The sequence below is a fragment of the Salmo trutta genome, chromosome 16 (assembly GCF_901001165.1).
Source record: "Salmo trutta chromosome 16, fSalTru1.1, whole genome shotgun sequence".
Lineage (NCBI taxonomy): Eukaryota > Metazoa > Chordata > Actinopteri > Salmoniformes > Salmonidae > Salmo > Salmo trutta.
This window is the reverse complement of record NC_042972.1, coordinates 12,819,864-12,847,457: the sequence shown is the minus strand read 5'-3', so window position 1 is coordinate 12,847,457 and position 27,594 is coordinate 12,819,864. Positions and strand designations below refer to the sequence as shown.

Here is a 27,594-nt window from a genome sequence, read left to right as displayed (position 1 = left end):
GGTTTATTTGGAAACTGGTCAATCACCACAGTATACCGGATTAAAAACCGTGTTAAAGATTCTCCCCGACTTCACTGGTCATTCTTCCCCATTGAGAGTGGTGTAACATATCTGGTCGCCCCCACTAGGTGATGCTGTGTGGCATGCAGGAGATAGACCTGGTGGACTGGCAGAGGCACACCATCTACAGACACTATGCTCGCAGCAGCAAGCAGATCCTCTGGTTCTGGCAGGTCAGCAGGCCTCTACTGTTTCATTCATCAATTATAGTATATCGTGAAGGGGTGTTTGGCGTATTTTGACTATTAAATGTTCTGATGTGAAAATGTTTCTTACAGTTTGTGAAGGAGATGGACAACGAGAAACGCATGAGGCTGCTGCAGTTTGTCACTGGCACCTGTCGGCTCCCCATGGGGGGCTTCGCTGACCTCATGGGTACGTAAGAGAACCGTTTCTACTATCCATATATACGATAGGTTTTTAATTTTTATATTAAACTAACAACTAACCTACACCTAAAGGGATTGTTTATGGATAACTGGCAAGTAATCCATGGAAGTCGAGGATGCAAATGTTTTTTGGGACTTTTTTTTATTTTGATAGATATAGACATTGAAAGAGATCGATGGACCAGCTCTAGTTACAGAAATTGAGGATTTTGATATTTGTGAGGAGAGTTGTCATTTTGTGTTTTCAGGGAGTAATGGACCACAGAAGTTCTGCATCGAGAAGGTGGGCAAAGAAAACTGGCTTCCAAGAAGTCATACTTGGTAAGTTCATTAGTGGAGTTACTCTCCAGTCGTTTCTAAACGCTCACTGTCTGAACATCACCATACAATTCCTGTCATATCTGAGGGCTTAGGCCAGTTCACCTCTCAATGTCAACTCAGTCTGCATTAAACGTGACCCTGCCACACAATACTTATTCATTTTCAATTAAGCAATTAATAACCTTTCCTCTTGGTCTTCGAACTATTGATTTTGTTATCAAATATAAATGTTATGCCACTTAAGACACCTTTATCCAAAGCAACTCTGTACAGTGAGAACATCATTTTTTTGGTGTTAATCGTGCCATGCTCTTACCAACTGAGCCACACAGGACCTAATTCCATTTATGTGTATCTACAATGTAATGATTTTATCTTATATTCCTTGTGTTTGTAATCCCAGCTTTAATCGACTGGACCTGCCCCCTTACAAGAGCTACGAGCAACTGAAGGAGAAGCTGATGTTTGCCATCGAGGAAACTGAGGGCTTCGGACAGGAGTAGTAACACACGGCAGCCAAAATGGCCACCATGAGGAGACATTCTCCACGCACTTTGATCTGTCTAGGTTTCAGGCAGCTGCACTTTTTCCCCCAGGTCCTGGCTCTCTTGAGCTGGGCAGACACTAACAGACACATCCCTTTCTGCCAGTCCGGAGCCACGTTACAGACCCCCAAAGCCATTACACCTGAGGTGGAATCACTGTCTCCATGGTGACGACCCTTCATACTGAATGATTCAACTTTCACCCTCTCACCTGTGTAACCCTGTTGAAGCTTGCCTTATTCTGCCTAATCAGACCACGTGTCCGGGAAGAGAGAGAGGAAGGGGAGGGGATGTTCCCTCCCCATGTCACATCTGCCTGTCACCTCTTCACCACAGTAGTTAATAATCACGGAAGATATTCACTACTGTGTCAGCCGTTTCATTTCTTCCCCTTCGTCTCCCTGAGCACAGACTGTTGAGTGTATGAATGAATGCTAGGATTGTGTGCTGCCGGCTCTTCCAAAACGTCAATTTGGGACATTTAGAGTGTTTTACTTGATTTAACATGTTGCTTTCCGGATGAAATATTGAATCTTAAGGCATTTACTTTGCTGGTACACCACGTTTGTGGTGGTAAGGTTTTTGTGAATGTTATGATGAAAAGCTTTATTTTTGGCGTGCAATAGTTTTACAGTCAGATGTTTATGCCCTTTTATATAGATAAACCAGACATTCATTAATTACCTCAATCCAAAGTTTTTATTTATAAAGTCAGTTGTAATCAAGTCTACGTATTGATTTCAACTCTGAATATTGAGAATGCTTTTTATTTAATTTTTTTTATAGCCTGAAATTGTTGTAGCAAAACAGGGTCGTATTCATTTGTCACCTAATGGAAGAACATTGATATTTTTTTTTTTTACTTTGAATGTTTTTGTGCCTTCTGACCAAGGCCCTGGTTTGTGTGATTTGACCCTTTCTTTCCCAAACAGTCGGCATTAGGACCGTACTTGTCTACAATAATAGCATTGTTTTAATTTTTAAGGCAAAGCGAATGAGTTACTAATGACGTGGGAGTGTCAGCAGTGTGCCAAAAGTTAATGTAAGGACAACCGATAAGGAAAGAGTACATTTAGGAATTAGTTACAGTAGTTAAGAAATAAGACAACTGCTTGTGAAAATCACTCCCACTGAAAGGTAAACCTTTTTGTCGTATAGAGAATTATCATCAACTCCAAGATCAAATGATTAAGGACTAGTTTAAAATCATATCTGCGCTAGCTGACACCCGCATAGCTGTTGTTTTGGAGGTGGCTGAGGTGGAACTGTGTTGGAGCTGTCAAATCCACAAGCGGCTGACGGCGTTTTACCTGAAGCAGACATTGCCATTGGATGCACTGAGTCACGTTAACAGAAATCTCATGCAGCCGTGTTACAATTTCGAACACTGGCATCTGTGATGTAATCTACACCTCGATTATGATGATATAAATCCTTATTATTTTGTTAATTGATTTTCAATTTGAGCATCATTATTTCTAAATATCCTAGACTTTCTCGTTCTGAAATTCTAACGCAGGTGGAACGGGTGTGGCTTAGAAACAATGTTAAAGAGCAGCTGCTCAATGATTTGACGTCAGCATGGGCAAAAGGAGTTACCTCAGCGACTTTGAGGGTGGTATGATCCTCGGTGCCAGTCGTGCCGGTTCGTTGGGCTTTTCACGCACGACAGTGTCTAGGGTTTACATAGAATGGTGCAATAAAGAACATTAAGTCTACGGCAGTCCTGTGGGCGAAACGGCTCGTTAATAAGAGGCCGAAAGGAGAATGGCAAGAATTGTGCAAGCTAACAGGCCGGCCACAAACAGGCAAATGACGGCATCTCGGAAGGTGCAACTTGTCGGTCCTTGTCGCGGATGGGCTATTGCAGCAGACAACTGCACCGGGTTCCACTCCTATCAGCTAAAAACGAGAAGAAGCGATTACCAACACTGGACAATTGAGGAGTGGAAAAACATTGGCTGGTCTGATGAATCCCGGTTCCTTTTCCGTCATACTGATGGCAGTCAGGATTTGACATAAGCAGCATGAGTCCGTGACCCCATCCTGCCTGGTGTCAACGGTACAGGCTGGTGGTGTAATGGTGTGGGGAATGTTTTTCAGGCACACGTTAGGTCCCTTGATACCAATTGAGCAACGTTTGAACATTGCCAACACCTTGTAGGATCAATTCCCCGGAGAATTTAGGCTGTTCTGGAGGCAAAGAGGGGTCCGACCTGGTACTAGATGGGTGTAACTAATAAACTGGACACTGAGTGTTTATATGTATGTCCCAGGCCCATAGCCCTAAGAAATATATATGAATGAATGATGCGGATTATTCTATCAACGGCTGCAGTGAGCGTAGCAAAACGACTGAATCAAGAGTAAAATCTGAACCATGTCTATGCAACAACAACAAAAAAGGTTGTGATCATTAGGCACCAAGTGGACTGAAACCGGGGGGGACTACCTGGAATTGTCCCATAAGAAACGCTCATTCTCATTTACACATTGCAAAATGTACCATAACTTTTTCCTTCGTGTGACCTGATGAACATCACCATGTTGATTGGCATTGAATGAGATCTACCACTTCTGACCTTTTGTGAACTCTGCTTCTCAGGCATTTCTTCAACATGCCTCTCGGTAGCATTTCTTCGCAAGAACAGTGGCAGTAATCAAGTTTGATTAAATATCGCTTTCTTTCAAGAAATGTTTAGGTCACAGATGTGTATTTGCAGTCAAATCACGCATCCAAGTGACACATAATATCCTTGTCGTGAGTGACTGGTATTTGAATTCAATTGACACCAACTTACATACAGTGCATACGGAAAGTATTCGGACCCCTTCCCTTTTTCCACATTTTGTAACTTTACAGCCTTATTCTAAAATGGATTAAATAAAACATTTTCCTCATCAATCTACACACAATACCCCATAATGACAAAGCAAAAACAGTTTTACATTTTTTTATTTTAGCAAATGTATACAAAAAAGTGTTTTTATTTTTATTTACATAAGTATTCAGACACTTTGCTATGACTCGGAATTGAGCTTGGCTGTATCCTGTTTCCATTGATCATCTTTGAGATGTTTCTACAACTTGATTGGAGTCCACCTGTGGTAAAATTCAATTGATTGGACATGATTGGAAAGAGACATCTGTCTATATAACATCCCACAGTTGACAGTGGATATCAGAGCAAAAACCAAGCCATGAGGTCAAAGGAATTGTCTGTAGAGCACCGAGACAGGATTGTGCCTTGACACATTTTTGGGGAAGGGTACCAAAGCATTTCTGCAGCATTGAAGTTCCCCAAGAACATAGTGGCCTCCATCATTCTTAAATGGCAGAAGTTTGGAACCACCAAGACTCTTCCTAGAGCTGGCCGCCCATCCAAACTGGACAATCGTGGGAGAAGGGAGGTGATCAAGAACCTGATGGTCACTGACAGAGCTCCAGAGATGTGTGGAGATGGGAGAACCTTCCAGGACAGCCATCTCTGCAGCACTCCACCAATCAGGCCTTTATGGTAGAGTGGCCAGATGGAAGCCACTCTTCAGTAAAAGGCACATGACAGCCCGCTTGTAGTTTGCCAAAAGGCACCTAAAGGACTGACCATGAGAAACAAGATAAAACTCTTTGGCCTTAATGTGAAGCGCAACCTGTGGAGGAAACCTGTCACCACCCCTACGGGAAAGCATGGTGGTTGCAGCATCATGCTGTGGGGATGTTTTTCAGTGGCAGGGACAGGGAGACTAGTCAGGATTGGGGGAAAGATGAACACAGCAAAGTACAGAGATCCTCGATGAAAACCTACTCCAGAGTGCTCAGGACCTCAGAATGGGGTCCAAGACAACGCGGGAGTGGCTTGGGCACAAGTCTCTGAATGGACAAACCAGAGCCTTGTCCTTGAACCCGATCGAACATCTCTGGAGAGACCTTAAAATAGCTGTGCAGCGACGCACCCCATCCAACCTGACTGAGCTTGAGAGGATCTGCAGAGAAGAATGGGAGGAACTCCCCAAATACAGGTGTGCCAAGCGTGTAGCATTAAACTAAATAAGATTCGAGGCTGTAATCACTGCCAAAGGTGCTTCAACAAAGTACTACGTAAAAGGCCTGAATACTTATGTACATGTGATATTTCCGGGGGGGTGGTGTACATTTCAAATATGTCTAAAACCAGTTTTTGCTTTGTCATTATGGGGTATTGTGTGTGTGTGTGTGTGTGTGTGTGTGGATTGATGAAGGGGGAGAAAACAATTTAATCAATTTTAGATGAAGGCTGTAACTTAACAAAATGTGGAAAAAGTCAAGGAGTCTGAATACTTTCCGAATGCACTATCTATGACAAAAATAGTGTTAACCCCAGCCTAGTGGCTGTCTTAGCTGTGAGTGTCTGGGTTGTTTAGTAGTTTAAAAATGTTTTGAATCGGGGAGAATTTCCATTAAGAAACACACATTTTTCGTTAAAAAAAAAAACGTTTTCAAAACGTCATGTATTGTGTGCCGTGGCTGTCTCGCCTCTGATACCGATTTATAACTGGGTGTATAGTCAGGGCGATTCTACATCCCATTGCTTCACTGCATCCTCAAGACTTCTTCTTTACCATACACTCATTCTGCCTCACCACCTCATAGTGCACTGCCATGAAGAGATTGCTGTTATTAACAAATAACAAGTGATGGCGCCTTACTCGGCTTATTAACCACTTTAAATTATTTATCTTTTTTTAAGTATTGCCATGTCCCCAGATCATAAAGGAATAAAATGTACAGAAATATGTTGGTGTTAACTAATCATGTTGATAGTATTTTTCATTGTAAAAGCTCTCTAACATTTTAATAAATGTGAGTTAATGGTTGGATTCTAGTTCTTTTTTCGTATGTGAAGATGAAGGATCTTTATCATGTGAAAAAAAAGTCTAAATAAACAATGGGCTACTGGAACTTTTGCGTGATATATTTTCTTTTACATTTAAGTCCCGCAAAACCTCAATTCAGATGCTATCAAATATCTGACTCTGAATTTAATTTAGTAACTGTCAGGTGAAAATCTCACTTAAGTTCATATTCTGTTACCTCATACCCAAATAATGTTGTTGACTCTTCCTTCCTATACTCGTATTTGTGGACAAAACACAAATTAGAGAAATAACAATAAAAAAACTCAACCTTGTATCTCAAACAGTGCTTGCTATTTCCTCTTAGAGGATGATGTCATCCTGAGGAGGATAGGCTGGCCAATCAGCGGTCTACTCCCTTGAATGAGTTAGCTTGCTACCTCACCTGTCTTTTCACTACTCAGGGCTGGATTTTCTTATACATTTGTACATCTGCTGTGATTAGTTTGAAAGTTGGAGACCTGAGGCACCAGCTGCAGGGGGAATGGCGCAGAAAAAGAAACTGAAGAGCGGGAACATGGAATATCTGTCTACTGAGTATAGAACTACAGTATGTCTCCCTATAGACCTGGGGCTCTCAGAGGTGATCATGGGAAATGGAGTTTGAGGGAGTTGAGTATGAGGCAGTGTCTGTGAAGCGTGAAAAGGAAACAGAGTCAGGGAAATGGAAATCCACAAGGATTCTTTGGTGATTGGAGTGCGATTCAAGCGAAAAATCTGTTTGAGGTATCGGAGTGGGTGGAGAGTAAGCTAGGAAAAGTGTAGGCAAGGTAGAGGGAAGTGGATTCATAATGGTAGGATGTACATCTAAACTCACCAAAAAGGAAACGTCAACTGCGTTTTATTTTCAGCAAACTTAACATGTGTAAATATTTGTATGAACATAAGATTCAACAACTGACACACAAACTGAACAAGTTCCACAGACATGTGACTAACAGAAATGGAATAATGTGTCTCTGAACAAAGGGGGGGTCAAAATCAAAATTAACAGTCAGTATCTGGTGTGGCCACCAGCTGCATTAAGTACTGCAGTGCATCTCATGGACTGCACCAGATTTGCCAGTTCTTGCTGTGAGATGTTATCCCACTCTTCCACCAAGGCACCAGCAAGTTCGCTGGACATTTCTGGGTGGAATGGCCCTAGCCCTCACCCTCCGATCCAACAGGTCCCAGATGTGCTCAATGGGATTAAGATCCGGGCTCTTCGCTGGCCATGGCAGAACACTGACATTCCTGTCTTGCAGGAAATCACGCACAGAACGAGCAGTATGGCTGGTGGCATTGTCATGCTGGAGGGCCATGTCAGGATGAGCCTGCAGGAAGGGTACCACATGAGGGAGGAGGATGTTTTCCCTGTAACGCAGTGTTGAGATCGCCTGCAATGACAACAAGCTCAGTCCGATGATGCTGTGACACACCACCCCAGACCATGACCGACCCTCCACCTCAATCGATCCCGCTCCAGAGTACAGGCCTCAGTGTAACGCTCATTACTTCGACGATAAACGCGAATCCGACCTTCACCCCTGGTGAGACAAAACCGCGACTCGTCAGTGAAGAGCACATTTTGCCAGTCCTGTCTGGTCCAGCGATGGTGGGTTTGTGCCCATAGTCAACATTGTTGCCGGTGATGTCTGGTGAGGACCTGCCTTACAACTCTCTCAGCCTATTGCGGACAGTCTGAGCACTGATGGAGGGAGTGTGCGTTCCTGGTTTAACTCGGGCAGTTGTTGTTCCCATCCTGTACCTGTCCCACAGGTGTGATGTTTGGATGTACCGATCCTGTGCAGGTGTTGTTACACGTGGTCTGCCACTGCGAGGACGATCAGCTGTCCGTCCTGTCTCCCTGTAGCCCTGTCTTAGGTGTCTCACAGTATGGACATTGCAATTTATTGCCCTGGGCACATCTGCAGTCCTCATGCCTCCTTGCAGCATGCCTAAGGACGTTCACACAGATGAGCAGGGACCCTGGGCATCTTTCTTTTGGTGTTTTTCCAGAGTCAGTAGAAAGGCCTCTTTAGTGTCCTAAGTTTTCATAACTGTGACCTTAATTGCCTACCGTTTGTAAGCTGTTAGTATCTTAACTGTTCAACAGGTGCATGTTCATTCATTGTTTATGGTTCATTGAACAAGCATGGGAAACAGTGTTTTTAAACTCTTTACAATGAAGATCTGTGAAGTTATTTGGATTTTTACGAGTTATCTTTGAAAGACAGGGTCCTGGAAAAAGGGACATTTCTTTTTTTGCTGAGTTTATATTCCAGAAGGATTGTGCTTGGGTCGACTGTGGGGAATGAGAGGTAATGTGTATTAGTCTACGGAGCAGAGCTCCTCTCAAGGGGGTGATAACCATGCCTCTAAGTGTAGAGGATTAGCAACTAAAGAAGGTTCTTGGCGTGTGTGAAGCCCGACGATTAACCAGAAATCGAGGCGGCTGGAGGGAGGAAAATCTGGCCGTGATGCTGTGCTTGGAGTTGGAGGTTCTCCCTGATAGGGTGATGTAAGGATATATGAGTTATTCGGTTAGAGCTTTTGTGCCTAATGTTTTTCAGGGTTTCCGCTGCCAGAAGTATGGGCATGGTCAGTGTGTAGGAAGGTTCAGCTGAGATGTGGTAGGGGTGGAGGTTTCCATTTAGTGGAGGCATGTCGAAGGAGGAGCCCTGGCAGTGTAGTAACTGTGAAGATTGTCATTAAGCCAAGAATACAAAATGCCTGGTTAAAGTCAAACAGATAGAGGTAGCTAAAGTCAGAGTAGGACAGGGTGTTACATATGCAGAGGCAGTGAGAAGGGTGGAGAGGGAGGGAATGCTTCCTCCGTTGCTGTGATAAAAGGGCCAATGAAAAAAGTGAATGTTACTGTGCGTTGACAAATCCAGGTTTTGTACTGAATTGTACTGCGCAAGTAGAAAGCAGGTCAGAGAGAATTGCCATTATTGTGAAAGCGGCATAACAGCAGAGGATCTACAGGAGATGTTGGGAGAAGGAGTGGCGCAGTCCCAGGCCTGTGGGCCAAGAAGGGATTAATTTACCTGAACTCTGTAGCATGGATAGTTGGCTAGGGGTGGGTAGTGTAGTATATGTAGTTTGGGATGTTTCTTTTTTATTTGTGAGAATATTTTCTTTGCATTTGAAGTCGAAGAACACAGTTGTATTGGATGCCAACCACCATTAAATGGAGAAGTACTCTCATTCATATGTTTAATGACAGGTATATGCCCACACAATTCTGTTATTGGAGTACGCCCACACCATTCCAACACAGAAAAGCTGCTCTTTAACATACTTAACTAAACATTTTTGGAAGGAAAACTATTTTTCTCATATTGGAAATAGGTAATATTTCATAGAAATCTGGCAACACTGGACAGTTACTGTAACTTGGTGGCTGTCCTCAGGCTTAAATAGGAACCTTCATGCAGATTCTTTGTCCCGTGACGGCAAATATTTGCGCGGCACTTAAAACGCTTGGGTTTGTGTCACATTCATTCAAGACCCCTAAAATGGCAGGTCCAGATTTAGTCAAAACTGTGTTGTACACGATTAATAATTTATTACAGCAAGAAAAGTATAAAGCTGCACTTGCAGTTGTTAAAGGATTCCGAAATGGTGCTGTGTGAGTTGTTTACTTAGCTACTTACTTTCTAGCTAGCCAGCCAGCCAGCCAACTTACTTTGCTTATTTCTAGCTAGCTAGCTAGTTTGTCCACTTAGCGAGAATCTGTTATCTACGTTAGCTATTATTTTACAGCTTGCTATCCAACGTACAGTAGCTAGCTTCCATTTGAGCTAGTTAGCCAAGGTTGGCCAGCAAGCGTATTGAAATAACTAGCTATGTAGCTAATGATGATGGTCAAGCAAAGTCAGCTAGATGAACCTAGCGTTGTTGTTAGCTACTAACTTTAGTTAACTATCTATCAAACCCTGAAACACTTGACATTAGTTAGCCTAACTGTAGCTAGCTTGCTAACTCAGTGGTTTGACCTTTCTCACGATTCATACAGTTTGGCTGACCTGCCATTTCACACACGTGTAAATCAGTTGACATTGACCTTGAACCTGATATTTCTAATTTACAGTTATGGGGCAAAAATCCGGGCACCCCATGCTCTTGTCATGACGTTTCTTTTCAGAAGTGGAAGGTGAGAAGACATTTAAGCACTCTCCCAAATCCCTTAACTAGCGCTGAAATAAATCAAAACTGCATCAAAAATTGATAATGGTCTATTAACAATGGACAATGCGCCCTCACCCCTTTTCATATGCTCAGCCTGAAAGATAAGCTGCGAGCCATTGTGAAGGCCACGTACCAACACTCGCGCAACCTCGCCTACTTTGTGTTCACGTACAAAGGACTGCAGGCCCTACAGGAGAGGATCCATGGGAAGAGTCTACAGTCTCAGTCCTTCTTCGCCGCCTGCCTCGGTGGCTGGTTGGTGTTTGGGGAAAACAACAACATCAATAGCCAGGTAATCCAGAACTAAAACATGGAATAAACTGCTCTATGATGATCTAGGGGAAGAGTTAAGATATATGAAACTAGCACAAGTGCCAGAACATCATTGGTAGCCCTATCCCCCCCTCCCTGAAGTCTCAGGTAAGTCTATGGGCCAAATGTCCACTCCTGAAATTCAAAACGTGCAGGTGAACTGTCCAAATAACCAGTGACACAAAACCAGCACACTGGAACAATTGTTTTTCGGTAGTCGTCCCATCCCATTTGTTATATTTGTCTTTCCACAAGAGATTAATAGCCAGATAAATTGACAATAGTTATGTCATGAGGGCTGCGCTCAACCTGGGTTACTAGTGCCAATACATGACCAATAAAATATCTGGATAGTGCAACAAGGTGACAACCTATGTCAAGTCTTCAAAGTGGTTACGAGAGAAAAGAGTGGTCGAAAGGAAGCTGCCCAAGACTGTTCTTATGTAGGCTAGCCAATATTCTACCTTACTGTATTTCTAATGAAATGTACTTCCTTGTTGTTTTGTCTAATGAAAGGATCTTCCTTGTCATGTCTCTAGATCAACATGTACCTGCTGTCTAGGATCCTGTTTGCCTTGTCTCGCCTGGCCGTGGAGAAAGGCATTGTACCGCAGCCAAAGCGGGACCCCTTCCCCCTCTTTGCTACCCTGGTGTGGGGCATCGTGCTGTGGCTGTTCGAGTACCACCCCCACACCCTGCAGCCTTCACTGCAGTCCTCCATGAACTACCTCTACCATGACAGCAACGTGTGGAACGATATCTCAGACTTCCTTGTCTACAACAAGCCAAGGACTGTCGCTCCCAAGTGAGCTAAAGCTAAAATAAGCATCTCAATAGACTAAAGTGTCTTCCTCGTCTCCTTTCCTTCATCTGGTCTGAAAGAACTGGACTGGGTGGAAAGCAAATTCCCAGTATGACTTTAGACTGTTGGGATGCAGGCCTGGGCCCGTATTTAAAAAGTGTCTCAGAGTAGGAGGGCTGATCTAGGATCAGTTTTGCCCTTTAGAAAATAATGAATAAGATGATACATACATACAGTACCACTCAAAAGTTTGGACACACCTACTCATTCAAGGGTCTTTATTTTTACCATTTTCTACATTGTAGAATAATGGTGAAGATACCAAAACAATGAAATGACATGTAGTAACCAAAACATATATTTTAGATTTTAGCTTCTTCAAAGTAGCCACCGTTTGCCTTGATGACAGCTTTGCACACTCTTGGCATTCTCTCAACCAGCTTCACCTGGAATGCTTTTCCAACAGTCTTGAAGGAGTTCCCACATATACTGAGCACTTGTTGGCTGCTTTTCCTTCACTTTTCCTTCACTCTGAGGTCCAATTCATCCCAAACCATCTCAATTGGGTTGAGGTCGGGTGATTGTGGAGGCCAGGTCATCTGATGCAGCGCTCATCACTCTCCTTCTTGGTCAAATAGCCCTTATACAGCCTGGAGGTGTGTTGGGTCATTGTGCTGTAAGCGAAAACCAGATGGGATGGCGTATCACTGCAGAATGATGCGGTAGCCATGCTGGTTAAGTGTGCCTTAAATTCGAAATAAATCACAGACTGTGTCACCAGCAAAGCACCATCACACCTCCTCCTCCATGCTTCACGGTGGGAACCACACATGCGGAGATCATCCATTCACCTACTCTGCATCTCACAAAGACACTGCGGTTGGAACCAAAAATCTAAAATTTGGACTCATCAGACCAAAGGACAGATTTCCACCAGTCTAATGTCCACTGCTCGTGTTTCTTGGCCCAAGCACGTCTCTTCTTCTTATTGGTGTCCTTTAGTAGTGGTTTATTTGCAGCAATTCAACCATGAAGGCCTGATTCACACTGAATCCTCTGAACAGTTGATGTTGAGATGTCTGTTACTTGAACTCTGTGAAGCATTTACTTTGGCTGCAATTTCTGAGTTGCAGTTAACTCTAATGAACTTATCCCTTGCAGCATTGGTAACTCTGGGTCTTCCTTTCCTGTGGCGGTCCTCATGAGAGACAGTTGCATCATAGCAACTGCACTTGAAGAAACGTTCAAAGTTCTTGAGATTTTCCGGATTGACTGACCTTCATGTCTTAAAGTAATGATGGACTGTCGTTTCTCTTTGCTTATTTGAGCTGTTCTTGCCATAATATGGACTTGGTCTTTTACCAAATAGGGCTATTTTCTGTATACCTTTTCAAAACACAACTGATTTGGCTCAAATGCATTAAGGAGGAAAGACATTCCCCAAATTCACTTTTAACAAGGCACACCTGTTAATTGAAATTCATTCCAGGTGACTACTTCATGAAACTGATTGAGAGAATGCCAAGTGTATGCCAAGCTGTCATCAAGGCAAAGGGTGGCTATTTTGAAGAATCTCAAATATAAAATATCTGGATTTTGGTTACTATATGATTCCATATGTGTTATTTCATAGTTTACTACAATGTAGTAAATATAAAGAAAAACCCTTGAGGTGTCTAAACTTTTGACTGGTACTGTATATCGCCTAGATAAGCACTATTTGTGAATACGGGCCCTGGTTCTCTGCCATGTTAAATCAAAAGCTAGTAATGATAAACCTTTAAAGAAATTAAATATTTTTTAATAAATGTTGGCTTTCATTAAGAACTATATGCTCCTAGATCTAGTGTAAGTGAAATAAATAATACCTGAAAAGGTGTGAAGCGGATTTGCTCTCCCTGTCAATCTAGAATTGTATCAGTTTTTATATGCTACTGTAGTTTAGAACAGGGTTTTCCAAGCTTGGTCCTAGGGGCATGTTTTTTGTTTTTTTTCCCGGGCACTACACAGCTGATTCAAGTAATCAAAGCGTGACCATGAGTTGGTTATTTGAATCAGCTGTGTAAACCAAAATGTGGTCCCCAGGAACGAGTTTGGGAACCCCTGCTTAAGACTATGCACTACCTACAGTTTTTTTTTCAATGCACTAACCGCACTTGATTCATAGAATAGCATATTTTGCAGTAATTACTAGATTTTTTGTTTTTAATAACAAAGCAGTAAGCAGGATTTAATGTGATATTTCCATGATCTAAAACTGGTGTTTTTAAATATTTTATTTCAATATTCATATACTACTCATTTTACTTTCCTTAGTTGTTTTTGGTTCGAATGAATCATCAGTTTGACCTTAAACAGTGTTTGTTGTTAAACGTTTGTTACAATGACTTTTTTTTGCAACGTAGGTTAGCATGATACAAAATGTACATACAGTTCACTTAAAAGTCAATTGCCTTTCTTAGCCATACTGTCATTCAACAATGCTTTTTCATTTATTGAGGACACATTCACTGTGCTATTCATGGTAAAGTATGTGTCCTTTTCAGATCACACTTTACAATGTTTGTTTTTTTTCTAATTGGTGTAAAAACATTCATAATAGTCTGACCATTTTTACTTTCTCAATCTTTTTTTATGTCTAGCATTGAGCCTTTGGTCTGTTTGTTGCTCAATTCAGGTTCCACCCGTGGAGTGTGAGTGAACATGATACAAGCCCAATTCCGTTTCTCCCTCCCTCATGGAGTATGCACGCATTCAGTCCCCCTCAAGGATTTAAAACCAAATCATTGGTGTATGCATTTGGCTTGAGGGAGTCTCAATCACATTTCTTTCACCAACCCATTCCTCACAAAATTCTTCTGCTTAGAATTGGGCTACAGATTACATTCAGTTATCTAATTATACAGGCACTTCAAATGCAACAGAATAAATGCTGCTTTTATGATTTATGTAGTATATTATTATTATTTTCTTGACACATTTGCCTGTGATTTGTGTGGAATGAAACGTGATTGTATTTGTCAAACAAAGTAGCCACATGGTGGTGCCAAGTAATTCACAATTTCATGTGAAACAGACAACCCATCCACCTTGCACCCACACTCAAGATGTAGATACTTTTCAGAAGGAAAGACTTTAAAAAAAAAAAAAAAAAATCAACTAATCGTGGTGTTCACAACTAGTTAATCATGTGTGTTAATGCTTGGCTGCACCCTATAAAAGCCTGCACACACTACGGCCTTTTAGGACAGGCTTCTGCACAGCTACCCCTGACCTTCAAACAGTAATAGATGTTGTGACCTGAATTTCAACCTGTCATAGAGCACTCTTGAGTTATCTTGAATCATAACTACTGTCAAGCCACGGAATAGTATGATCATCACCTATTGACTTACAATTCCACTGTACTGATTTATAGTCCAGCATTTAGCGTGTTAACTTTTTTATTTGATTTATTTCACTATTTCATCATTTACAACTGCGACCTGACCAAAATAAAGCAAAGCAGCGCGACACAAACACAGTTACACACGGGATAAACAAACATACAGTCATTAACACAATAGCAAAATCTACATACAGTGTGTGCAAATGTAGTAAGATTAGGGAGGTATGGCAATAAATAGGCCATAGTGGTGAAATAATTGCAATTTAGCATCAGTTGGTTATTTGACGACTGCACAGTACTGTCTTTTATCGATGGCGGTTATGATATCGTTTAGGACCTTGAGTGTGGCTGAGGTGCACCCATGACCAGCTCGGAAACCAAATTGCATAGCGGAGAAAGTACGGTGGGATTCGAAATGATCGGTGATCTGTTTGTTAACTTGGCTTTCGAAGAAAGGCAGGGTAGGATAGATATGGGTCTGTAACAGTTTGGGTCTAGAGTGTCTCCCCCTTTGAAGAGGGGATGACCGTGGAAACTTTCCAATCTTTAGGGATCTCAGACGATATGTTGAACAGGCTAGTAATACGGTTGCAACAATTGCGGCGGATAATTTTAGAAAGAGAGGGTTCAGATTGTCTAGTCCAACTAGATGAAGGTAGTTTACAAATAGGCATAACCAACAAATTAGTCCTTTGACAAACTGACAAAAGTATTATTGGACAGGGATGTTGTTGTAGGACCTTTAGTTTCACAACAATAGAATCTGCTAGAAAGTCAGAGAAAAAATGAAAGGAACTGTCACAAAGTGTCAGTTAGTTCAGTTTATCTTTTTCTCCTACCCTGTCATGTTTAATGTGAGTTTCAACTGCTCCTAGTGCCACCTTAAGAGTGGTTTACAGAGCTCTTCGAATTTAGTAGAAAGAGTGTGGGTTTGTTTCACATTAACCTGTAACCCGTACTGCACAAGCCGTTTGCATGCAGTGTGTGTGTGTGTCTTTGTATGCTTATAATGAAGTGAGTCATCAAATCAAATCAAATTTATTCATATAGCCCTTCGTACATCAGCTGATATCTCAAAGTGCTGTACAGAAACCCAGCCTAAAACCCAAAACAGCAAGCAATGCAGGTAAAAGAAGCACGGTGGCTAGGAAAAACTCCCTAGAAAGGCAAAAACCTAGGAAGAAACCTAGAGAGGAACCAGGCTATGAGGGGTGGCCAGTCCTCTTCTGGCTGTGCCGGGTGGATATTATAACAGAACATGGTCAAGATGTTAAAATGTTCATAAATGACCAGCATGGTCAAATAATAATAATCATAGTAGTTGTCGAGGGTGCAACAAGCACGTCCGGTGAACAGGTCAGGGTTCCATAGCCGCAGGCAGAACAGTTGAAACTGGAGCAGCAGCACGGCCAGGTGGACTGGGGACAGCAAGGAGTCATCATGCCAGGTAGTCCTGGGGCATGGTCCTAGGGCTCAGGTCCTCCGAGAGAAAGACAGAAAGAGAGAATTAGAGAGAGCATATTTAAATTCACACAGGACACCGGATAAGACAAGAGAAATACTCCAGATGTAACAGACTGACCCTAGCCCCCCGACACATAAACTACTGCAGCATAAATACTGGAGGCTGAGACAGGAGGGATCAGAAGACACTGTGGCCCCATCCGATGATACCCCCGGACAGGGCCAAACAGGCAGGATATAACCCCACCCACTTTGCCAAAGCACAGCCCCCACACCACTAGAGGGATGCCTCCAACCACCAACTTACCATCCTAAGACAAGGCCGAGTATAGCCCACAAAGATCTCCGCCATGGCACAACCCAAGGGGGGGGGCGCCAACCTAGACAGGAAGACCACGTCAGTGACTCAACCCACTCAAGTGACGCACCCCTCCCATGGACGGCATGGAAGAACACCAGTAAGCCAGTGACTCAGCCCCTGTAATAGGGTTAGAGGCAGAGAATCCCAGTGGAAAGAGGGGAACCGGCAAGGCAGAGACAGCAAGGGCGGTTCGTTGCTCCAGCCTTTCCGTTCACCTTCACACTCCTGGGCCAGACTATACTTAATCATAGGACCTACTGAAGAGATAAGTCTTCAGTAAAGACTTAAAGGTTGAGACTGAGTCTGCGTCTCTCACATGGGTAGGCAGACCATTCCATAAAAATGGAGCTCTATAGGAGAAAGCCCTACCTCCAGCCGTTTGCTTAGAAATTCTAGGGACAATTAGGAGGCCTGCGTCTTGTGACCGTAGCGTACGTGTAGGTATGTACGGCAGGACCAAATCGGAAAGATAGGTAGGAGCAAGCCCATGTAATGCTTTGTAGGTTAGCAGTAAAACCTTGAAATCAGCCCTTGCCTTAACAGGAAGCCAGTGTAGGGAGGCTAGCACTGGAGTAATATGATCAAATTTTTGGGTTCTAGTCAGGATTCTAGCAGCCGTATTTAGCACTAACTGAAGTTTGTTTAGTCCTTTATCCGGGTAGCCGGAAAGTAGAGCATTGCAGTAGTCCAGCCTAGAAGTAACAAAATCTTGTCAACCTAATTTTCCACCGCAAAAGCGAAGTTCTTCCTCATGTTGTTTAGTCTCTAGTTGAATGTCTTTAATTCGAATGGACTCCAACCCTGCTACACAAGCATGTCTACTATACTCCCATTGCTGTTTTCCTTCCATTCTACTTGCCTGTCAACTCATCCTGAATTTAATTCCTCTGCGCTTTTAATGGCTCCATAAGAAACGCTAGTGTGGATGGGTAGTCAGGCTACCATTCTACTGGACTTCTAGCCCCAAGGTCCACTAGAGTGCGTAGTTCTTCCTAACGTCATTTAATCTCTAGCGTCCCAAAGCACTCAGCCCAATCGGCAGAACACTTGTGTCCGCCTGCGACCAAGAAATACATGAAACATCCTCCCTTCAGGCTGCAAAGGCATCAGTTTCCTCCTTGCCACAACCTGTTTGAAAATCGCCACAACTTGCTGCAGGGGGAGTTTTCAATTGATTACATTTCGATTTTGTGTCACTGGCCTACATATAATACCCCATAATGTCAAAGTGAAATTATGTTTTCAGGACTTTTTTACAAATGAATTAAAAATTAAAAACTGAAATGTTTTGAGTCAATAAGTTCTCAACCCTTCTTATGGCAAGCCTATTTCATTTCAGGAGTAAAAATGTGCTTAACAAGTCACAATAAGTTGCATGGACTCACTGTGTGCAATAATAGTGTTTAACATGACATCTTTGTACCCCACACATACAATTATCTGTAAGTCGAGCAGTGAATTTCGAACACAGATTCAACCACAAAGACCAGGGAGGATTTCCAATGCCTCACAAAGAAGTGCTCCATGCGGTGAGTCCTGTGGCAGAACTGGGAATGGTGTTCCAGGCATACTCCACCCAGACCAGTTGATGGCTGCAGGTAGTGGGGTTGGTTGAGACCAGGTACCTTAAGGTGGTCTCCAGGTCTTGGTTGGCTCGCTCCGACTGACCGTTAGTTTGGGGATGGAATCCGGATGACAGACTAGCCGGCGACCCAATAAGGGTGCAGAACGCCTTCCAGAACTGAGACAAGAACCCCGATCTGAGACCATGTCTACCGGGAGTCCATGGATCCGGAAGACATGCTGCACTATAAGCTGGGCTGTCTCCTTGGCAGAAGGTAGTTTGGGGAGAGGGATGAAATGGGCGGCCTTGGAGAACCAATCAACTACCGTCAGAATGACAGTGTTGCCATCAGACGGAGGGAGCCCAGTGACAAAGTCCAGAGATATATGAGACCAGGGACGATGAGGGACCGGTAGTGACTGAAGGATGCCAGAAGGAGCTTGCCGTGGAGTCTTGTTCTGAGCATACTGTGCATGCGGCGACGAAGGCAGAGACATCAGGGACCATTGTGGGCCACCAGAAACGTTGTCGGAGGAAGGCTAGTGTACGACCGGACCCTGGATGACAGGTCAGCCTGGAGGAATGAGCCCATTCCAGGACCCGGGACCGGACTGGGTTAGGGACAAACAGCCGGTTAGCCGGGCCCCCTTCAGGTCCAGGTTGGGAACGTTGTGCCTCGCAGACCAGGTTCTCAATACCCCAATCCACAGTGGCAGCAAGGCATGAGGTAGGGAGAATGGTTTCAGAGGTCGAGGGTGTGGCAGAGGAACTGTATAGGCGGGAGAGGGCGTCAGGCTTCACATTCATTGACCCTGGGTGGTAGGAGATGGTGAAGTTAAATCTGGTAAACAGAAGGGCTGTACGGAGATATTCAGTCCAGACCAGGAGAGGCTGTTCTGCTCCTTCCAGCCAGTGCCTAAACTCCTCCAACGCCATCTTCACCGCCAGGAGTTCTTGGTTGCCAACATCGTAGTTCCTTTCAGTAGGATTGAGACGATGGGACAGGAAGGCACAGGGATGAAGCTTCTGGTCCTGGACAGATCACTGGGACAGGATGACCCCACTCCAACATCCGAAGCATCCACTTCCACCACAAATTGACGCGAGGGGTCCGGATGGATGAATGCTGTTGTGAACTGATGCTTCTGGTCCATAAAGGCTTTGTCGACAGCTGGAGACCATTTGAACGGTACCTTGGGAGAGGTGAGTGCCGAGAGGGGGGCCATCAGGGTGCTGTAGTCCCTAATGAAACGGCGGTAGAAGTTTACAAACCCAAGAAACCGTTGCAACTGCACCCTGGACGTTGGTTGAGGCCAATCCACCACTGCTTTCACCTTTCCAGGATCCATCTGAACATTGCCCGTAGCAATGACATATCCCAGAAAGGTGATTGTAGAGCAGTGGAACTCACACTTTTTGGCTTTCACGAACAGTTGGTTCTCCAGGAGGCGCTGAAGGACCTGTCTGACATGGAGTATATGTTCTTGGGAAGATCGGGAAAAAGGTCAAGGTACACGAACACAAACCGGTTTAGCATGTTCCGAAGCACATCATTGACCAAAGCCTGGAAGACAGTTGGTGAGTCCAAATGGCATGACCTGGTAATCATAATGTCTACTGGCTGTGTTGAAGGCTGTCTTCTACTCATCCCCCTCTCGTATCCGAACCAGGTGGTAGGCATTTCGAAGGTCCAACTTGGAAAATATGGTGGCCCCCTGGAGAGGTTCAAACGCCGAGGAGAGGTAGGGGGGTAATGATTTTTGACAGTAATGTCATTAAGTCCCCAATAGTCAATGCACGGACGCAGGGTCTTGTCCTTCTCCACAAAGAAAAACCCTTCCGCAGGCAGGAGATGCAGACTCCTTTATGTACTCCTCCATAGCTTTGGTCTCCGGTCCAGACAGAGAATACAAGTGACCCCGAGTTGGTGTAGTGCCTGGGAGAAGATCAATGGCACAATCATAAGGACGGTGCGGGGGAAGGGAAGTAGCACGTGCCTTACTGAACACTTCCAGGAGGTCATGGAATTCTGTGGGGATAGCAGAGACATCCACAGTCTTGCTAACATCCAGAGGAAGATGACTTGAGGAAGGCTGTGCTGCTTGAGGGCAGTGGGAATGGCTAAATGGGCTACAACCCAGGATGGAGCTTGTGGTCCAATCAATCATCGGATTGTGCTTTTGAAGCCAGGAAAATTTCCAAAACAACCAGAACATGGGTTGATGCAATGAGGAGGAACTGTATTGTCTCACTGTGGTTATGTAAAGGGGTTTATATGTTTGAATGTAATGATTCAATAATTCTACCCTGAGACTTAACTATTAGGGATATGGTCTATATAGCATGTAGAATGAGTAACTAAAGGGTTAAGCATAAATCTAACAAGGTTGGACTGGGAACGAGAAGAATGTGTGTCTGTGTGTTTAAGTAAACACCAAGAACTGTTAAACTGTGGTTGACCTGCCCTAGCTTGAACTCTGAGGGTTTAAGATATGAGAGGGAGTCCCCCTCAAGGTTTCCCTAATGTCAAAGGAATGAAACTGTCGGCTGGGTAATGATCTACAGTGTTAAGAGATCTGTGGCCTTAACGTTTGTGTGTATGTGTATGCGTAAATAAGGAGTGGTATATAATCGATGTCTCTGTGCAATGGACTTGAGAGCGCCCTCGTGAATAAACACTTCTGATTCTTGTAAGCTGGGCCTCCGTCTGTTTCATTCAACCAGAATCTCACACATTCTTGGTGGCAGACTGAGTATTTTAATTGAAGTTAACATTGAGAACATAATTCTCGTAACAGGTTACCAGAAACCCGTAATTGAACGGGCACAGTACTATGGGTGACTTCCCCTATAGAGCGGCCGTCCAGTGCCCTAGCATCCATGGGAACAGAGAGAGGCTGAGTGGGAATACCAAGCTCCGAAGCTATCGTGGCATCCATAAGACATTCATCAGCCCCAGAGTCAATGAGCACTCAGAGAGACTTAGATTGGTCTCCCCACAGCACAAGAGCAAAAAGGGGTGTGCGGGTGATGGGAATTAGGGAACTCCCCGTCTGACTCACCATAGTACTGATACCCACTAGAGACAAGGGTTTCCTAAAAGGGCAGGTAGCAATAAAATGTCCTGCCCCTCCACAGTACAGACAACAGTTATTATTCATCCTTCGTGAGCGTTCCCCAACTGATAACCTAGTTCTTCCGAACTGCATAGGCTCAGGAGTATCCAACTCCCCGTCGTAGATTTTCGAGAGAGCTCGGGTGGCTTCGAATCCGCTCGGAAGAGCTGCCTTTGGAAACTTCCGGATTCCCTTGGAGGTGAACGCGCCATAGCGGGTGCATGAATGTGTCCGAGACCTGACCTCCTCTCACTCTTGCGTTCCCTTAGGCGTTCATCAATTTTAATGTTAAGGGCGATAATGGAGTAGAGATCCATTAGCAATTCCCGAGCAGCTAGCTCATCCTTTACCTCAGATAATCCGTGCAAAAAAGTATCAAAAAGAGACCCCGGATTCCAGGCACACTCGGCGGCCAACGTGTGAAAATGAACCGCGTAGTCTGCCACACTATGGGAGTGTCAAGCAGTTTACTGGCCGCCTTTCTCCCGGAAACCGAAGACTCAAATACCTTTCTCACTTCTGCCATGAATTCCTCCAGATGACCACAAATGGCAGATTGTTTCTCCCAAACTGCCGTAGCCCAGGAGAGCGCACTTCCCGACATTAGCGTAATAATATCTGCTATCTTCGATCTGTCTGATGGAAACGAAGATGGCTGTAGCTCAAAAATAAGCGAGCACCGAGAAAGAAAAGCCCGGCAGGTACCAGGATTCCCCGAATATCGCTCCGGAGGTGGTAGGCGGGGTTCTCGGGGAGCCGGGATAGGCTGTACAAACTCACCAGAGATAGGGGAAAACTTACTGGGTGATTGGGTTTTTTCAGAGGTGGAAGGTAGCCTCTGAGCTAACTCCCTGATTTGCTCCTCAATAGCCTTTAACCCATGATCGTGGCGTTCCGTTAAGGACCTGAGCCCTTCCAAAAGGCCCTGTAGCAACTCCTGATGTCTCCCAATGGTGGATCCCTCTAGGGAGACAGCGTGGCAGAGCTGGTCCAAGTCTGCTGGGTCTGTCATGGCCAGTTTGTACTATCAGGGCACAAGGCAAGACCCAGATGCAGACACAGGAGGCAGGAGTCTTACAATGGTTGGAGTCTTACAATGTCTAATAATCCAGAGTGGCAGACAGGCTCGTGGTCAAGGCAGGCAGAAAGGTCAGGCAGGCAGGTACAGAGTACAGAAACAGGCAAGAGTCAAAACTGGGAGGACTAGAAAAAGGAGAATAGCAAAAGGAGTACAGGAAAAACACGCTGGTTGACTTGACTAAACATACAAGACAAATTGGCACAGAGAGACATGAAACACAGAGATAAATACACTGGGGAAAATAAGCGACAACTGGAGGGGGTGGAGACAATCACAGGAACAGGTGAAACAGATCAGGGCGTGACACCTTCAATGAGATGGTCATATGCCAATGCTCTCGTGTACTTGGTACACGACTACATCTAGACTCGCAGTGCCATGCGAAGACATTTGACGATAAATACGCCTATGCCCCAGCATCTAATAACACCTGGGTTGATGATGACTTTTGTGAAAGGTCATGGCACCCCTACAGTCTTCTAATTGCTTCCAATTACTCTAAGCCACGCCCCATCCCTCCACACCTGTTCCCACTCCCTAATCACCTCTCCTCTACTTTTTTACTGCTCTGTTTCCCAGTGGTGGAAAAAGTACCCAATTGTTATACTTGAGTAGAAGCAAAGATACCTTAATAGAAATTGACTCAAGTAAAAGTGAAAGTTACCCAGGAAAATACTACTTGAGTAAACGTTGTAAAGTATTTGGTTTAAATGTAATTGCTAAAATATACTTAAGTATCAAAAGTAAAAGCAAAAATATTAATAATTTCAAATTCCTTATGTTAAGCAAACCAGACGGCATAATTTTCTTGTTTAATTAAAATTTACGGAGAGCCAGGGGAATGCTCCAACACTCAGACATAATTTACAAACGAAGCGTGTGTTTAGTGAGTCTGCCAGATCAGAGGCAGTAGGGATGACCAGGGATGTTCTCTTGATAAGTCTGTGACCATTTTCTCGTCCTGCGAAGCATTAAAAAATTTAATCAGTACTTTTGGGTGTCAGGGAAAATGTATTGAGTAAAAAGTACATAATTTTATTTAGTAATGTAGTGAAGTAAAAGTAAAAGTTTTCAAAATTTGAAATAGTAAAGTAAAGATAACTAAAAAACTACTTAAGTAGTACTTTCAAGTATTCTACACCACTGCTGTTTCCCCATATAAGCAGCATGCTCCTTCCTACACACTAGTAATGATTCATGCTTAGTGATGCCCTTTTTTCTTTGTGGTATGCGAAAGTAAAGTATTTTATTATGTTGGAGAGATAAGTAAATACTGTATGTATATTGCCTTCCCCGCAGCTCAGTTGGTAGAGCATGGTGTTTGCAACACCAGGGTTCGATTCCCACGGGGGGCCAAGTACGAAGGAAAAAAAAATGTATGAAATGAAAATGAAATGTATGCATTCACTACTGTAAGTCGCTCTGGATAAGAGTGTCTGCTAAATGACTAAAATGTATATTATACTGCCTTTAAATTGCCCGTTGTTATCTCTTTCTATATCCATGTCCTCAGTTTGATAATGCCCCTTAGTTATGTTTTTCCTGGCAGTTTCCTTAGTTTATAGATAGAGTACCAGTCAAACGTTTGGACGCAGGGTTTTTCTTTATTTTTACTATTTCCTACATTGTAGAATAATAGTGAAGTCATCAAAACGGCGAAATAACACATATGGAATCATGTAGTAACCAAAAATGTGTTAAACAGATCAAAACATATTTTATACCTGAGATTCTTCAAAGTAGCCAGCCTTTTTTCTTTCATTTAACTAGGCAAGTCAGTTAAGAACAAATTCTTATTTGTAATATTCTTATTTTCAAGGAACAGTGGGTTAACTGCCTTGTTCAGGGGCAGAACGACAGAGTTTTACCTTGTCAGCTCAGGGATTCAATCTTGCAACCTTTCGGTTACTAGTCCAACGCTCTAACCACTAGGCTACCTGCCGCCCATGACAGCTTTGCACACTCTTGGCATTATCTCAACCAGCTTCATGAGGTAGTCACCTGGAATGCATTTCAATTAACAGGTGTGCCTTGTTAAAATTGAATTTGTGGAATTTCTTTCCTTTTTAATGCGTTTGAACCAATCAGTTGTGTTGTGACAAGGTAGGGGTGGTATACAGAAGATAGCCCTATTTGGTAAAAGACCAAGTCCATATTATGGCAAGAACAGCTAAATAAGCAAAGAGAAATGACACTCCATCATTACTTTAAGACATGAAGGTCAGTCAATCCGGAAAATCTCAAGAACTTTGAAAGTTTCTTTCTGTGCAGTCACAAAAACCATCATGCGCTATGATGAAACTGGCTCTCATGAGGACCGCCACAGGAAAGGAAGACCCAGAGTTGCAGAGGATAAGTTCATTAGAGTTACCAGCCTCAGAAATTACAGCCCAAATAAATGCTTCACAGAGTTCAAGTAACAGACACATCTCAACATCAACTGTTCAGAGGTCGGGGACTTTAATGCAGGGAAACTTAAATCTGTATTACCTCATTTCTACCAGCATGTTAAATGTGCACCCAGAGGAAAAAAACTCTAGACCACCTTTACACACACAGAGATGCATACAATGGTCTCCCTCACCCTCCATTTGGCAAATCTGACAATGAATTATATCCTCCTGATTCCTGCGTACAAGAAAAAACTAAAGCAGGATACACCAGTGACTCTGTCAATAAAGAACGGGTCAGATGACACAAGATGCTAAGCTACAGGACTGTTTTGCTATCACAGACTGGAATATGTTCCGGGATTCTTCCGATGGCACTGAGGAGTACACCACATCAGTCACTGGCTTCATAAATAAGTGCATCGATGACGTCGTCCCCACAGTGACTGTACGTACATACCCCAACCAGAAGCTATGGATTACAGGCAACATCTGCACTGAGCTAAAGGGTTGAGCTGCCGTTTCAAGCAGCGCCCAAACCAAAGAAACAAACCAACATAGAAAAATAAACATAGAACGCCCACCCAATGTAACACCCTGGCCTAACCAAAATAAAGAACAAAAAACCCCTCTCTATGGCCAGGGCGTTACAAAGCATCAATACAGGACTAAGATTGAATCGTACTACACCGGCTCCAACACTCCTCAAATGTGGCTTGGCTTGCAAACTATTACAGACTACAAAGGGAAGCACAGCCGCAAGCTGCCCAGTGACGAGCAATGCTCGCTTCGAGGCAAGCAACAATGAAGCATGCATGAGAGCTTCAGCTGTCCCAGGCAACTGTGTGATCACACTCTCCGTAGCTGATGTGAGTAAGACCTTTAAACAGTTCAACATTCACAAGGTCGCAGGGCCAGACGAATTATCAGGACGTGTACTCAGAGCATGCGCTGACGAACTAGCAAGTGTCTTCACTGACATTTTCAACCTGTCCCTGACTGAGTCTGTAATACCAACATGTTTCAACCAGACCACTATAGTCCCTGTGCCAAAGAACACTAAGGTAACCTGCCTAAATGACTACCGACCCATAGCACTCACGTCTGTAGCCATGAAGTGCTTTGAAAGGCTGGTCACAGCTCACATCAACACCATTAACCCTAGAGCCACTCCAATTTGCATACCGCCCCAACAGATCCACAGATTATGCAATCTCTATTGCAATCTCTAAAAGGAACACCTTTGTGAGAATGCTATTCATTGACTGCAGCTAAGCGTTCAAGTGACTATGCATATATGATAAACAGAGAGTAGCAGCAGCGTAAAAAGAGGGTTGGGGGGCAAACAATGCAAATAGTCCGGGTAACACCTCAAAGCTCATCACGAAGGACCCTGGGACTAAACACCTCCCTCTGCAACTGGATCCTGGACTTTCTGATGGGCGAGCCCCAGGTGGTAAGGGTAGGTAACAACACATCTGCCACGCTGATCCTCAACACGGGGGCCCCTCAGGGGTGCGTGCTAAGTCCCCTCCTGTACTCCATGTTCACTCCTGACTGCATGGCCAGGCATGACTCAAGCACCATCATTAAATTTGCCGACGACACAACAGTGCTAGGCCTGATCACCGACAACGATGAGACAGCCTATAGGGAGGAGGTCAGAGACCTGGCCGTGTGGTGCCAGGATAACAACCTGATTGTGGATTACAGGAAAAGGAGGGCCGAGCATGCCCCCATTCTCATCGACAGGGCTGTAGTGGAGCAGGTTGAGAGCTTCAAGTTCCTTGGTGTTCATATCAACAACAAACTAGAATGGTCCAAACACACCAAGACAGTCGTGAAGAGGGCACGACAAAGCCTATTCCCCCTCAGGAAACTTAAAAGATTTGTCATGGGTCCTAAGATCCGCAAAAGGTTCTACAGCTGCAACATCGAGAGCATCCTGACTGGTTGCATCACTGCCTGGTACGGCAATTGCTTGGCCTCTGACCGCAAAGCACTACAGAGGGTAGTGCGTATGGCCCAGTACATCACTGGGGCTAAGCTGCCTGCCATCCAGGACCTCTACACCAGGCGGTGTCAGAGGAAGGCCCTAAAAATTGTCTAAGACCCCAGCCACCCCAGTCATAGACTGTTCTCTCTACAACCGCATGGCAAGGGGTACCGGAGTGCCAAGTCTAGGACAAAAAGGCTTCTCAAAAGTTTTTACCCCCAAGCCATAGGTATCCTGAACAGGTAATCAAATGGCTACCCGGACTATTTGCATTGTGTGCCCCCCCAACCCTCTTTTTACGCTGCTGCTACTCTCTGTTTATCATATATGCAGAGTCACTTTAACTATACATTAATGTACATACTACCTCAATTGGGCCGACCAACCAATGCTCCCGCACATTGGCTAACCGGGCTATCTGCATTGTGTCCCGCCACCCACCACCCACCAACCCCTCTTTTACACTACTGCTACTCTCTGTTCATCATATATGCATAGTCACTTTAACCATATCTACATGTACATACCTCAATCAGCATGACTAACCGGTGTCTGTATGTAGCCTCTCTACTTTTATAGCCTCGCTACTGTATATAGCCTGTCTTTTTACTGTTGTTTTATTTCTTTACTTACCTATTGTTCACCTAACACCTTTTTTGCACTATTGGTTAGAGCCTGTAAGTAAGCATTTCACTGTAAGGTCTACACCTGTTGTATTCGGCACACGTGACAAATA

At 44.0% G+C, this 27,594-nt stretch overlaps 2 protein-coding genes across 4 annotated transcripts in view; both read left to right on the top strand.

Moving 5' to 3' along the window:
* LOC115150110 (E3 ubiquitin-protein ligase Itchy) overlaps nt 1-3,038 on the top strand; it is a 32,307-nt gene extending 29,269 nt beyond the window's left edge. For all 3 annotated transcript variants that reach the window (XM_029693043.1, XM_029693041.1, XM_029693042.1), the window contains 4 exons: nt 129-233; nt 339-435; nt 698-770; nt 1,174-3,038. In XM_029693043.1, the coding sequence (XP_029548903.1) occupies nt 129-233; nt 339-435; nt 698-770; nt 1,174-1,273 (375 nt within the window). In that variant the 3' untranslated portion in view covers nt 1,274-3,038. The remainder of the gene's footprint in view (nt 1-128; nt 234-338; nt 436-697; nt 771-1,173) is intronic.
* A 6,638-nt stretch (nt 3,039-9,676) lies between these two features.
* On the top strand, nt 9,677-11,706 carry pxmp4 (peroxisomal membrane protein 4). The gene is made up of 4 exons (XM_029693040.1): nt 9,677-9,824; nt 10,287-10,349; nt 10,478-10,676; nt 11,236-11,706. The coding sequence occupies exons 1-4, from the start codon at nt 9,712-9,714 to the stop codon at nt 11,503-11,505; spliced, it is 645 nt and encodes a 214-aa protein (XP_029548900.1). The 5' UTR covers nt 9,677-9,711; the 3' UTR covers nt 11,506-11,706.
* Nucleotides 11,707-27,594: the final 15,888 nt, after the last annotated feature.

Bases quoted from the DNA above. Each gene is read 5' to 3' on its own strand.
- pxmp4 (XM_029693040.1), top strand. From the start codon at position 9,712: ATGGCAGGTCCAGATTTAGTCAAAACTGTGTTGTACACGATTAATAAT. The intron at 9,825-10,286 runs GTGAGTTGTTTA...TCTAATTTACAG, and splicing joins GGATTCCGAAATGGTGCTGT to TTATGGGGCAAAAATCCGGG. The intron at 10,677-11,235 runs GTAATCCAGAAC...TCATGTCTCTAG, and splicing joins ACAACAACATCAATAGCCAG to ATCAACATGTACCTGCTGTC.